The sequence below is a fragment of the Tachypleus tridentatus genome, chromosome 13 (genome assembly GCF_004210375.1).
Source record: "Tachypleus tridentatus isolate NWPU-2018 chromosome 13, ASM421037v1, whole genome shotgun sequence".
NCBI lineage: Eukaryota > Metazoa > Arthropoda > Merostomata > Xiphosura > Limulidae > Tachypleus > Tachypleus tridentatus.
This window is the reverse complement of record NC_134837.1, coordinates 63026082-63041040: the sequence shown is the minus strand read 5'-3', so window position 1 is coordinate 63041040 and position 14959 is coordinate 63026082. Positions and strand designations below refer to the sequence as shown.

General features: G+C 35.1%; 1 protein-coding gene across 1 annotated transcript in view; it reads left to right on the top strand.

Annotated features, from left to right (window-relative positions):
• The window catches only part of LOC143236996 (fringe glycosyltransferase-like), a 38799-nt gene that overhangs the window by 20943 nt on the left and 2897 nt on the right, over positions 1-14959 (top strand). The window contains exons 5-10 of the mRNA XM_076475776.1: positions 234-381; positions 7360-7445; positions 7980-8050; positions 8709-8803; positions 13116-13198; positions 14168-14375. Coding sequence (XP_076331891.1) covers positions 234-381; positions 7360-7445; positions 7980-8050; positions 8709-8803; positions 13116-13198; positions 14168-14222 — 538 coding nt within the window. The 3' untranslated portion in view covers positions 14223-14375. The remainder of the gene's footprint in view (positions 1-233; positions 382-7359; positions 7446-7979; positions 8051-8708; positions 8804-13115; positions 13199-14167; positions 14376-14959) is intronic.

Here is a 14959-nt window from a genome sequence, read left to right as displayed (position 1 = left end):
CTTTTAAAAAGTAAAAAAAATTAAAATTAAAGGTTGTATCTAGCTTTACATTTTCACACATCTAATGTTTTACTTATGCTTTTCCTTTGTTTGGATATTTAATGTCATTAATGTCTTTTATCACGTAAGGTGTTAAAATCTAGGTTTTCTTTGTTTTATTTCTCTAGAATTCTTCTTTCTCTTTCTATCTTTTTTAACTCCTATTTTTACAAGTTTTCCTTTTTGAATTACAGATGGTTTTGCCATTTTGATGACGACAATTACGTAAACTTGCCAAAACTAAAGAAGCTATTGCAGAAATACAATCCACTGGAAGATTGGTATCTTGGAAAACCCAGCATACGAGTTCCTCTGAAGATCCCGAACAGGGAGAACACAGAGGTTAGAAAGGGATATCAAGTTATTAACGATTATAACTTTAACATTATAAACTTAGAAGACTGCCTCCGTATTGATATGAGGAAAACAAAGTTAGGAAACAGAGACCTTTTATTCAGAAGAATAACTCAGATTAGAAACCTATAATACACAGATTAGCTGTTACCTCATTGTTAACAAGAATGAAACTCAAGTAAGAATCGACCAACACATAGTTTGTAACATTACATCAATGTTGACAAGAATGATACTCAAGTAAGAAACGACCAACACACAGTTAGTAACGTTACCTAATTGTTGACAAGAATGATACAAAAGTAAGAAACGACTAACACACAGTTAGTAACACTGCCTCATTGTTGACAAGAATGATACTTAAGAAACGACCAACACAGTGGTGGGTGTAAGGTATACTGGTACAGGTATGTTGATACAATTACTGGATTTACATCTACAGAACACACACTTAGTTTTTTCAATCACGTTAACTCCATACACTTCAACATTAAGTTCACCTGTGAACAGGAAACAACTAACGAAATAGCACTTCTTAACTTCAAGATCACTAGAACTGATAAACAATCCAAAACAGAAATCCACAGAAAAATAACTCATACTGGATTATACATTGCTTAGGACTCAGTACATGAAACAAAATAAAAACTCAACATATTAATAAACCAAATAAACACAGACACAAAACTATGTTCACCTGATAAAATTAATGATAAAATCAACAATATAAAACAACACTTCATCAATAACAACAAATTTCGTCCAGAAACCGTTGAAAAAATTACATACAAACACCCCTAGACCAACAACAAACAAACAACAAATCCCAAGATACAACAAACTACAAAACCTTATAATGCTGCATACCATATGTTCCTGATATCAGTGAAAAAATAACCAACAATTTGAAAAAACTTAACAAAACACAACATTCCAGTAAACACCAAATGTATTCAAAAACCAGATACAAAACTAAAGTTTACACTGTGTAAAAACTATACTGACAAACACAACACCAACATTATTTATAAAATACAATGCAACAACTGTCAAGACTTTTATAGTGGAAAAACAAGCAGAAAAATGGAAAGTAGATTCAAAGAACAAAAAAACACCTTCACACGTGTTTGAACACTGCAAGTCAAATAAACATAACATAACCATAGAAAACACCCATATACTAAGTACGAAACAAATATAAACAAAGGCAAAATCAAAGAAGCCGTATTTATACAACAACTAAAACAAAATTAAATCAATATAAAGAACACCTTTATACCTGTACTAAGTAATAACCTAACATCCAACTACAACGCCCCCTACAATCCCGTACCCGTTTATACTCTCGTCCCTCAGACGGTAACTGTCACTTACAAACTCTTTCTTAACCTGAAGATGACCTAGGAAGGTCGAAACATTGTTCTCTCCTTATCAATAAAGGTGTTAATACCCATACCAGCTGTTCTGAGATATATTTTTATTTCAAGTGGGTTTCTCGTCCTAAAGAATAATTTGCTGAAAACTTTCGTAATCGTGTTAGTAAATTAATATGATGTAATTTTAATGATTATAACCGAATCGAACTATAGGTTACTTTGTAATAGACACGTGGTGACGGTTTCAAGTTGCGTTTTTTATGTTTAGGTTTTACGCATAACTAAAAAATAATTAACAACTATGTCAATATAATTGATTATCCCAGATAAATCCAGACAAAAACATATCAGTTTCGAATTAAGGAGTCTCAAAGTAAAACTAGGTGCAGAATTATGTTTTTAACTGTTTTGGAAGTTTGTTTCTAAATTTTGCGCAAAGCTATACGAGGGCTATCTGCGCTAGCCGACCCTAATTTAGCAGTGTAAAATTAGAGGAAAGACAGATATTCATCACCAACCATCACCAACGTTTGGGCTACTCTTTTATCAACGAATAGTGGGATTGACCGTCACATTATAACGACCCCACGGCTGAAAGGGCGAGCGTGTTTGGTGTGACGGAGATTCGAACCCTCAACCCTCAGATTATGAGTTAAGAAGAAGGGTGTGCTTCGTTTCAATACGTGAAATCGGTAGGGTATTGACAACATGGTCAGTTGAGTTGAAGTAAACGATGCCCAGTTTTCTGATCACAAAAGTCCCAAACCAGAAAAAACCCTGCAGTTTTATTCCTGAAGGCTTCCTCAGTTCGCGCGTGTTTTCTTTCAGTGTTCTTATTGCGCGATACATCGTACTAGGAAGCTTTGGATACAAAACTTGAGGGGTTGTTTTAGTAGCATCAGCCAGCCTACTCATTGAATTAGTTTAAAGTGAAGTGGCTGGAGAGGATAAAAGAAAACGTGATACGGTCGGGTAAAAGCTTGGGAGAAAAGAAAAGACCTCTTGCCATAGCACTTTAATGCCATTATAAAGAGCTTTTTGATTCGTTCATAATTTAGGATGATACTGCTGTCGTCTCTCATACTTAACACAAGAAGAGTGATGAAGTTAGTTTTACGTCAAGGGAGGGGGGCGGAAGTAGTTATAAGTAGAAAAGCTTTATCACTATGTTTTTTGAGTGAGTTTTTATAAATCTGCAGAAGTCTCAGATTTATTCCTGTAGAACAGTAGTACATTAAACGTTGTAGAATTAAACCTCTTGATGTTTAAATAACGGTGGCAGAGGTGGAAGTCGTCATCAGTCCTCCAATAAGCAGATGTATCCATTAACAATGCTCAACTAATCTACCGTCTACTAAGTGTCTGTTTCGTATAATTTGCAACAACAACAACAAACAGCTTCTACAGCTGTTCAATTTCGTTCAAAATAAATTTCAAAAAAAAATATCGTGTTAATAAATGTAATTAAAAGTATTTGATGTTTTAATAAACGTGTAAGTGATTCTTTTGTTACTGAAAGTAAGAAATAGTAATCGAACACAAACTGTCATATAAAAATGTTCCTCCCAGTTCAAAGAGTGGCCCAGCTTAGCCAGGTGGTTAAGACACTTGACTCATAATCCCAGGATCGCGGGTTCGAATCCCTGTCACACCAAACATGCTCGCCCTTTCAGCCGTGTGGGTGTTATAATGGTACGGCCAATTCCACTATTCGTTGATAAAAGAGTAGCCCAAGAGTTGGAGGTGGGTGGTATCTACCTTCCTTCTAGTCTTACACTGGTAAATTAAGGACAGTTAGGGCAGAGAGCCCTTTTGCAGCTTTGTGCAAAATTAAAAAACAAACTAAGCCAACTCAGTCCCAAAAAGGTCAGGCAAAATTTGTGGTTAATTAATGTGCATACTTTTATGTATCACGTAATAATTCTCTCTAGTAGGTACTGAACCTAAAGTCTGAGATATACAGTTATATTTGGGACTATTATATGGTGTACAAACGTATGTAAGACTCTAGACTTGGGGAATATATAGGATCCCAGATTTGAAGAATCTAGTTGTCTCTTTGAACATTATAATTTTACAAATGTATATAGAATCCCAGGTTTGAAGCAGGTAGTTAGTTAACTTTAACCACGTTATAAATATCACTGGCATGTATAAACTGTAGTTTTCAAGTATCTAGTTGTCTGTATTTGAATGTTTTGTTTTCGTTGTTTCAACACTTGAAGCTATGTTTCCTATTCACTATTTATACCAGCAATATTTGTGGAGGTAAACACATGTCAGTTTAATAAACGGTAATGCTACTTAGCTGAGTTAAGTGGATGAAAAAACATGCGGTTATCACCAGAATCAACTGAATGTTAATGTGGGCATAGTAGGTTTATGATATGTAAAATATGTGAAGTCGGACCAGCACTTGAAGACATAGGTGTGACTTTGTCTATTTTTATAGGAAAGCCATATTGGGTTATATGCTGTGTACACCGCGGGAAATTTACCCTTGACGGTAGCGTCGCAAGTCCGTAAACTTGCAGCTGTACCTCCGGGAGACTATACGTGTAATAGCGATTCATAAAATATAAATAAACCTCTGACCTTCGATATTCAAATCTCTGTGTGTATATATATATATATATATAACACTGTTTATAAGGTTCAATAATATCATAAACAAAGATATTTGTTTATTTTTTTGGAAACCTTTCACTTAAGTAAATTATAAAATGTGATTGTTGGTAGGGTGAATTTTATAGGCGTGATTAAATATATATATATATATATATTCTCATAGTCTGTGTATTTGACACTTTAAAGTAAGGCTGTGCTAATTATCATTCTTGGCGTGTATTCCCGGTAGATTTACAAAAGAGAAATAAAAAAGAGCATACAAGTAGGTTACATAACGAGCAGTGTAAGGGTAGATCGGAGAAATGTGATCATTCAGAGATTCAGGGAGCCTACACACGTTCAGTTTCATTGGACGTTAGAGTACAGATAAAGGTCTTATAATTTATTTGTACGACTGTAGCATTCACTCTTCATCTGAGGTGAGAGGTCGAAGATCTCAGAAACAAACAGTCCAAAAGTTTTATCTATTGTTTATATGGTTACTGGATGTTTACATTCAGATGATTATGTTTTTCACCGAAGGCTCTGTACAAAGTTTCTAGTAACTGAGTTCTTTACCATTTGTTCCGGACAGCATTTCAAGCAATTGAGTTCTTACCGAAATATCTGGACACTATTTCAAACGAATGCGTTACGTACCAAAAGTTTTCCGGATAACATTTGAAACAATTGGAGTTTCCAGTGAACTATCTGGACAATATTTCAAAGGATGAGCACTTCATGGACAGATTTTCGGACATTATTTTAAGCGATTCAGTTATTCATCAGTAGATCTCCGGATTCATCTACACATAATATGTCAACTAATGGGATTACAAAATACTTTGGCCCGGCATGGCCAAGCGTGTTAAGGCGTGCGACTCGTACTCTGAGGCTCGGGGGTTCGCATCCCTGTCGCGCCAAATATGCTCGCCCTTTCAGCCGTGGGGGCGTTATAATGTGACGGTCAATCCCACTATTCGTTGGTAAAAGAGTAGCCTAAGAGTTGGCGGTGGGTGGTGATGACTAGCTGCCTTCCCTCTAGTCTTACACTGCTAAATTAGGGACGGCTAGCACAGATAGCCCTCGAGTAGCTTTGACCGAAATTCAAAAAACAAACAAAATATTTTATTCATTGCTTGGACTTTTATAAATTACGAAAAATAAAAAATAAAAAGTTAAAAATAAGGTCATCTAAGAATTTGGCACTACTTTATGCGGATTTACACCTTAAGCCGCAAATAAAAAGCACGACAGTCACAGTGAACCGTCACTTTGCTGATGTCATGTTAGTTAGTGCCTCTACCACGCAGTGGAGCGCCATTAAGCTACGGACAAGTAAACCGCGAAATCCCTTAAGCCGCTGTAGCAAGTCTTGTGAGCGAGGATTATTGCAGCTCACCGCTAATTTAAGAACGTGTAAAAACGCGGCTTACGAATTTAATCCTGGCTTTATAACTTCAATGGGATATTTAAAAAGGAGTTACTTTAATTTGGGAAATAAATAAAATATATTACAATAGAAGTCGACCGTTAATCTACCTTATCCGCTCTCTATGTCAGCTTTATGGAGGCCGCCATTGTTACCGAATCACACCTCTCCATACATTAAAGTTAATCCGCGGTAAATCCGTGAAAAAAGTGATCAATAATTAAAGTATTATTTTTAATTCGATAATCCGATATAATGATCACGCAATGGCCCGGATGAGGCTCCTCGGCGGAGCTGTTGGCGACTTCGGCTTTTCAGTCACAAAGGTTTAAGCCGCGGACTACTTAAGCCGCGATTAAGCAGGTTGACCCCCCAAATACCGCGGCTTAACGGCGCTCCACTGTATTTGGGGCAGGAATGCTAACTTCAAGAGGTAAGTTTTATCTTACTTATCCCTAAATGGTAGTACATTTTTTCCTTTTTTATTTATTTATTTTTATATTTATCTTTTCTTATTCTAATTTGGGAGGACAGTCACCTTCCCAGAACTGTTTGCAGGCCAATGAAGGGTGATATAGATGTGGGACGTTGTGGGCTTGAGCATCCACATCTCGCTTTCCTAATTTCTAATTTTCTTATGTGAGATTAGCGATTTGGAGATAAAGACTGATAGACGGTGTATCCCCACCGCAGTGTGGGTCCTACTTCTCATTCACCTCCAAAGCCTAGGATACACTTGTGCCTTAGCATCCCATTTTTTTCAAAAAAAGTGCACCGTATTTAAAAAAAAATTCATGTTAATGTGTTTTGGTTTATGGCTTGAATATTTTATGGTTATAATATATATACGTACATTAAAAACTTGTCTAAAACAAAGAAACTAGTTCGAAAAGTTGAAACTGACAGACTTAGACTTAAATGATAGTTATAGAGCTATTTATACTAACGTTAGACAGAAGTATAATCTATATTTCACATATAATGCTTTATTTAGCGATAAAAGGTAAAATCATCAGTATATCAAAAATGCGAAGAAATTCAGTGAGAAATACTTATAGTTTAACCTTGGGCAAGAGTATACAGCGAATACTCTACATTAATAATATTACGCACGCACTACATGTACTTCCGTAGCTTTCCTGGAAATTTTCTGTTTCAAGAGAATAAAACCAAAATTAACATATATTTTTATCTCTTTCTTTTCAAGCTCATATGTCATGCGGTTTATTAATCAACACAATGCATCTTTCTTCTCGTGATTCATGACGTGTTCACGTATTACTTATGTCACCACAGTACCATTTGCAATATTAAGCTTCCCTTATATGAGCTCATCTTAGTGGCTATTGACTGGCTGACAGACAACACAGTACTGTATGGTGAACAGAATGAAGATGGTCCAATTGGGTGGCTTTGCATTAAGAAAACAACAAAAAATATCTCAATGATTTATATCGGAATTGTAAACTTAAGTTTGTTAGTAGATATATATTTAGGTATGAAATGATTCTGTTTGGTTTATTTTAAATGCCAACTGTTTTTCTCCTGCAGGAAACGATATCATTTTGGTTTGCAACAGGGGGCGCTGGCTTTTGTATTAGCAGAGCTTTAACTCTAAAAATGATGCCGACAGCTAGGTAAGGACAATTAATTAAATTAGATGAGATAATAAGAGTAAAGACAAATAACCATATCCAGATAGAATCGGATAAGAAGAACATCAAACGATACTGGTAAAGTAAAAAGAAACATAATTACCATTAACTATTTCCATTCGATTTAGTTAAATGAAATTTAGGGTAAAAAACAAAAGCAAACTTGAAAATTATAGTTAATTCAGGTAAGAAACAAATAGCTGTCACTATAATAATGAAAATTCCAATAAAAAACAGGCTAGCTTTGCTGGAAGTAAATTCCAATATTTAGAATGAAATCGACCAATCAGAGAAAATTATATACTCCATTAAAAATAAAGCGTTTGAATGTAAGCTGATTGGTGAATAAAAAAATAACGTACCGAAACAAAATTATGTAGTACTTTCAAACATTTAAATATATAAGTTAAACATAAACAAACAACAACGAATGTTTTGAAGGTTATTATTATTGTCTAGATTGTAATGATGAAGCAGTTATTGGTTAATAATGTTTTTATATTCTCGCACGTACAGTGGAGGAAGGTTTATGAGTGCTTGTGAGAAGATTCGGCTGCCCGATGACGTCACTATTGGTTACATCATTGGTGAGTTACGGTGTTTGTGACGCTATTTTTCGTTAACATAAATAATAAAATCATTCAACTGTCCGATAATGGGTACTTAAGTGACACTTAACTCCAATTAAATGTTTATTTTGTGTCGCAAGTTTAGACTTTCCTAGACAGCCATACGTGTTACGGGCGAGGGAGGGCTCACACATCTCTTGATAGCTAGACTATAATGAAACACTTTAAAAAAATACGTGTAGATCAATGAATTTATGTAGTAAAACCGGCTTGGAGTCCGACAATGCGAACCATCGGGTTGGGAGTGGGGCTGCATAGGCGATAGAGAAAAAAAGAAGTCAGAAGGTTGACCAAATTTTGGTTTCGTGCTGTAGCTACTGTCAGGTAGCTCGAAGATTGTCACTTTTAAATTCAGGTTATCTCTAAGTTCCCAAAAGTTCTCAAATTCATTCCCAGAACTCTTCGACTGTTAACCTCACTCACTGTGTAAAACAATGAGTGTGTCTACATTCTAGTCTATCTGGAACAATGTCTCCTGTGCAAGTAATACTCAAAATATTCGTTCTGTTTAGAACAACAGTGGTTAACCTCGAGTGGGTGTCGAGTAAGTAATACCCAAATTATTAATTTTGTTTGAAACGACAGTGCTTAACCTGCGGCGTTTTCTTTCTTCCAGAGCACGTGCTGAAAAAAAAACTGACAGTTGTAGAACACTTCCATTCACATCTGGAGGCCATGAATTTGATTAAACCACATACGTTCAGCGAGCAGGTAAATCTTTGAGGTTGGAAAAAAAATGCTTAGAACAACAGTCACGAGACAGAAATTTAAAAATAGTCTTTTTCTAGCAGTTACATCAAGATTAATAGAGTCAAATAATTTATTAAGATTTATAAGATATCTATATTTGTATCTAATAACGTATTGAATCTCTTGATTCAGTGTTTTCATTTAAGAAGAATGCTCATGTAATCGACATTTGTTATAGTGTTTTAGAAACTTTATTAATACTGTACTATGATGTTTATTTTGTATAAAAACCGAAACGTTGATGACGGGTACTCCGATGTTAAATTGTTAAGTAAGTCGTGATTGAATTGTAATCTAAGGAATATCTCTAATGTACGTTAGTTAGCGACAACTGATTCGGTACTATTTTTTGGATTGATGTCTGGTGTTAAACATTAAAAAGATCGATAAGACAGAAGTTCATCGTCGTTACGTTGTACATATTTTGAAAGCTATCAATTATCTAATAAGAGCAGTTTTTGTCTTTTTCTGAGCAAGTATTGGTTTAATTAAGATTCATTTTAATGCGTTGACTGTTAAGATTCGTAATGTTGCTTAAATTTGTTCTCGCAAGGTAGGTTAATTTATATGAATAACAGTATTAATGTAGTTAGTTTGCTTATTGGTACACTTTACCTGCTGTATATACCTTAAACAGTTTAGGTAATTTCCTTACCTTCCGGCAGGGTGGTGGAAATAGTTTCCTTAATATCCTCCAGGGATCGTGCTAGGATGTTCACTGTTGTGTTGAGTACTTTTATCGTTCATTATTCAGTGTAGCTCAACAGTCTTTCACTGTTGTGTCAATGTAGCTCCACAGTTTTCATTGTTGTGCCAGTGTGAGCTTCATAGTCCTTCAGTCATGTGCTAGTGTAGCTCGATAGTTTGTCACTGTTGTATATAATAACCAGTTTGACTCAAGCTTTAATTAATGTGGTTTTAATACTTAATCATTGAATGAAATGAGTTCAGGTTGTCTCGTTATTAGAGCAGGAACTGAGAAATGTGATAAGGGTAGTGGAAACCAACTTCTGTTACACATCTTGTGCCATTCTACTTACGTCTCAGTTAAAGTAAACATTTTCGTACGTATGTGTGAATTTTATTACTTTAATAATTGTGGCTTAGTTCAAAGTTCACACAGAAAAAAAAGGGACGAAGATAAACTAAAGAAAAGCAATAAAGGTCATTATTGTGAACACATTCGAAAAAATGTTGTTGTTGGTTTTATTTTCAAGTATCTTGAAGAAACACGTTAATTGTTTCGACATTTATGGTAATCGCAATATCTGTTTAAAAGTAAATCTGTACCGAAAAGCTACACATCGGTAAGTTTGGGCTGATTGAATAACTATGTAGATCTTTCTCTAAATGTCAGTTTTGATTTTTTTTTGTTATTGTGTTTGTAATCCAGAATCGAATTCCCGGAGTTACTTCTGCCACCATGGCCCGTCATGGCCAGGTGGGTTAAGGCGTTTGACTCGTAATCCGAGGGTCGCGGGTTCGAATCCCTGTCGCACCAAACATGCACGACCTTTCAGTAATCGGGGCGTTATAATGTGAAGGTCAATCCCACTAGTCATTGGGTGGTGATGACTAGTTGCCTTCCCTCTAGTCTTATACAGCTAAATTAGGGACGGCTAGCGTAGATAGTCCTCGTGTAGCGTTGCGCGAAATTTAAAACAAACAAACAAACTTTACCAGTTAAAATAAATTCCGAATATTGTTCAGGTTTGTGTTTTTTGTTTGTTTTTCAAACAGTTATTATAAACTTGAGGCCTGGCTTGGCCTGGTGGCTAAGGCACTCAAATCGCAATCTGAGAGTCACGGGTTCGAATCCCTGTCATGCTCTCACCTTCAGCCATGGGAGCATTATAATGTTACAGTCAGTCCTACCATTTGTTTGTAAAGAGTAACCAAAGAGATGGTGGTGAGTGGTATTGACCAGCTTCCTTTCCGTCTAGTTTATCAGCTAGGGACGGCTAGCGAAGATAGCTCTAGAGTAGTTTTGCGCGAAATGCAACAAACAATACATGAAAGGTAGAAATACACGTAGACGTTTTTCAGTTTATTGTTCAACAGACCAACAGTCTAGACTTTAACAGTTGTGACACACTTCACTTACATCATAAGTAATAGTTTTTCACTAGTCTCACAAACTTACCGTAGTATGCAAAACAATAAATAACACGGAAACCATAAATTTCGCCCTAAATGAAAACCAAGATTTTCTCTTATTAAAGAACTTTATAATGGTGTACGGTTTCTGACATCTCCCTAAACAGCGAAAAGAAACCCAACAGACAGATGGGTAATGAGTCGTCAACCAACTCGTTCTGAGCCTGCGGCCTTATAATGTAGTCAATTTCACGATAGCTTAGAGAACTGAAAGATGTAACAGATTTCTTAAATGTACTATAAGTGACATTTGTAACGAATATTTCTTACTCATGAAAGTGGACATGTCAGCAAAATGATGTTATGTTACTAAACTGGCCAATTTTTAAACAGTATTATATAGTATCTGTGTTGGTGCAATCGCGGGACAATGACCCTAAATGAACGAAGAACAGTGCTATCTGTTATCTGCTTGTTCGCCTGGTTTTCTTTTACAACAGTTTGATGACAAAAAAAAAAAAAAAAAGATAAAGAAAATATTTACGTTCCAAACAGTTAACATACGACAGTCTGTTACATGAACAGTCTGCTACATGATTTCCTGGATAATCTTAAAAAAATAATACAATAAATGAATAACTCAGATACAAATTGAAATAATTTCCAGAGATTCTAATGATACTGAATCAACATTTCGAGAAATATGTTTTCGATAGATACACTCCTTCTTCAAGTTGTTTGTTTGTTTTTGAATTTCGCGCAAAGCTACACGAGGGCTATCTGCGCTAGATGTCCCTAATATAACAGTGTAAAACCAGAGAGAAGGCAGCTAGTCATCACTACCCACCGCAAACTCTTGGGTTACTTTTTTACCAACGAGTATTGAAATTGACTGTAACATTATAACGCTTCCCCGGCTGATAGGGTGTGCATGTTTGGTTAGACAAGGATTCGAACCTGCGACCCTAGGATTACGAGTCGAGCGCCCTGACTTCCTGGTCATGTTCTTTAAGTTATCTTGTCTTCTTTATTGGTTTTAACAGAAGTCATAAACTGTCCAGTTGAAGATGAAAATCTTCAGCTCAAACTGGATTTTGTTTCAAAACGTTTTCCTTGTTTATTTGCTCTGCATGTGAGCTGAGGTATTTGTGTTTTAGTTGATGAAACTCACGTACACTGTAATCAAAAGCGTGACAAGAAATATTTTTTTACTGGTTCCTTTAAATTTTAAACACGTGCTCATTATTTCTGGTTTACCGATTTGAAACACCTTTAAGGCATTTCATGCTTGTTAGAGTCTTTCTTTGTAGAGGTCGTTCTGGTCAAGAAGACATCTGGAAATATACAAAATCTTGTCTTCTGTCAGATAAATTGGGATAAAGTATGCAGTGTGGTTCTGTAAAATCAAAGCCTGCAGGTGGTCGCGATAAACCACGCCCTCTCGTGGCAGGTAGTCAAGAGTTTTGTGACAGCTGTCGTGTCAGAGTATTATTTATTTTAGGCAATGTGTTGTGTTGAATGTCACCTTTTTAGCTGTCCTTAACCAACTTTCCCGTGCAAGACAGGTACTCTAATGATAGGCTATTGAATTATAGATGTTTTTGTGCTACTCCAAGGTCGCGTGACACCCCTCCCCTTTTGTATAATGAAAACTGAAAATAATCCGAAAAATGTTATTATTGTTGCCATTATTTTAATTGAAAGCTGGAGAGAATCCGGAAAATGTTATTATTATTTAAAGGAAGATCAGAGAGAATCCGGTAAATGTGATTATTATTTAAATGAAGATCAGAGAGAATCCGGTGAATGTTATTATTATTTAAATGAAGATCAGAGAGAATCCGGTGAATATTATTATTATTTAAATGAAGATCAGAGAGAATCAGGTAAATGTTATTATTATTTTAATGATAACTAGAGAGAATACAGAAAATGTTATTATTTTAACACAGCTCAGTGACTTCAACACATGATTGTTAAGCTACAAAACTCGTCACAGCTGTAAACAAAGTCAATTATTTTTTTATTCAACGCACTCGATTTAGTTTAAGTTATAAAATCTGAATTCGTCACTGTTATTAAGTGACCGATTACTAGTTGAGATGATATAAAATTAAAGTAAACTTTAGCAGTTTAATTAACTAAACTCTTGGTATTAATTTTTTTTCCACAACAGATTTCGTTCAGTTATTCGAGATTTGGTAATGAGACAAACGTTATTTCTGTTGAAGGTTTCACACAGAAGGAGGACCCGACCAGGTAACTTTCTGGATGACGTAATTCTGTCTTAACTATATACTGTTTTACCACATGATGCTACTGCTACTTATAAATTACTATGCATTTAGTCACTTATTGTCATATAAAGACTGTTAATCGGAATGGGGAGGCTTAACTTACCAATGTGTTGGGTTAGCTAAGTTTTGCTGTAAAATGTACAATTGGATATCAGTTTTTTTCAATCGTCTAATTACAAACGCATAAAGCCTGATTAATTTCTTGAGATACTTTTCCATTATTAAAATTAGCTGCGTTATTACGTAAGTGTATTAAGTGCCTATGTCTGAAAGTTTGTTTAGTTAAACAGATTACCAATCACTGGATTTGAAGAATTCTGTCGAATGTGAACTAATTTCGGAATGTGTGTGAGACCAAGTAACGTGATGTAAAGATAATATTGTTAGTTGAACTTGAGTATCTGAGAGTAGTTCAGGAGTTATTTAGAATACAGCTTTTCCATTAACCCTTAATGTTGTAGATAGCAGCATCAGTTGATGATGGCCGCCGTTTAAGGGTTAATACTTTAATAAACAATGCTCATAGTATTATAAAACACTTCAATCTATCCAATAGTTTGTGAATCTGATTGATTCGTGATTATAGTGATACATTTAATATATTTTTTATTTGATGCAGTGGTGTTAGCAACAGCGATTTTTTCAGACATCTACTTTTCATGGACAACTATAGTCAATACATTGTTAATCTACTATTAAACATCTTTACAATATTTTAAACTGTTGCATGATTTTGTTACCTTTGAAATATCTAGTTTGAATAATAAGAATGCACCGTTACACACATGAACTTTTAAATAAAATTATTGTTACCTTGTGCACGTTCTTCTGTTGTACTTTTTGTTTTTTATAAAATTATTTGCCGGTCCATTTGGTTAATATTCAAGCGAACTCAATTTATTTGACCTCAAAATTTTCAACTATTTTACAGGTTTTTATCCCTTCATTGTCAACTTTTTCCACTAGTCGGATTTTGTGCAGGTTGAGATAAGAATGAAGCACGAGGCTTAACAAATCTGAGAGTTTACGATGAGATCCACCAGGTGTAAAGTTTGCAGAATGCGTAACGCGATAAAAGACATATTGAAGAAAAGCAAGAAGGTGAAACTGACATCTCCGTTGCTATGTTACATCACAAGGTTGGATTATTATTATTTTAAATATCGGTTTAGGCAGGGTGTATCAAGATGGCGTTGGTACTGTTTTTTGTGGTTTTTTTTTAAGGTAACGTTTCAGAATACGTTCTTAGTCCTTCGGTGTTGTTCGGTTTGTCTTGTAATATTAGAGCTTCATTTGCAGTTTTAGATTACATTTTACGTATTTAAAATGCGTTTGGTATTACAATTCATTTACAAATTCTAACGTTTGTTTAGTTACAAGGTCTAAATATGTATAAGTATATAAAAGCCATTTCTGACGAAAAATACACCCGTATCCTATAGACATTCTAACTTCAGGATTCTAGAATTTCCAAGATGTTTCTTAATGACATTGTAAAACAAAGAAATATGGATCAATTGAGGCACCAGGACTATATATAAAGAGACTGCATTAAATCATATCCTAGCAGTGATAAGAGAAGTACTGCGTCTTGTAACAGGTGAAAACTCACGAACTCAAAGGTTATTGGGAAAGACTGTACCTACGGACTAGGCAACAGTAAACGTAACCGAAAAGGATCTATTTTAGAAAAAGCTACACAAGCCACGTGTAAACAATTTTA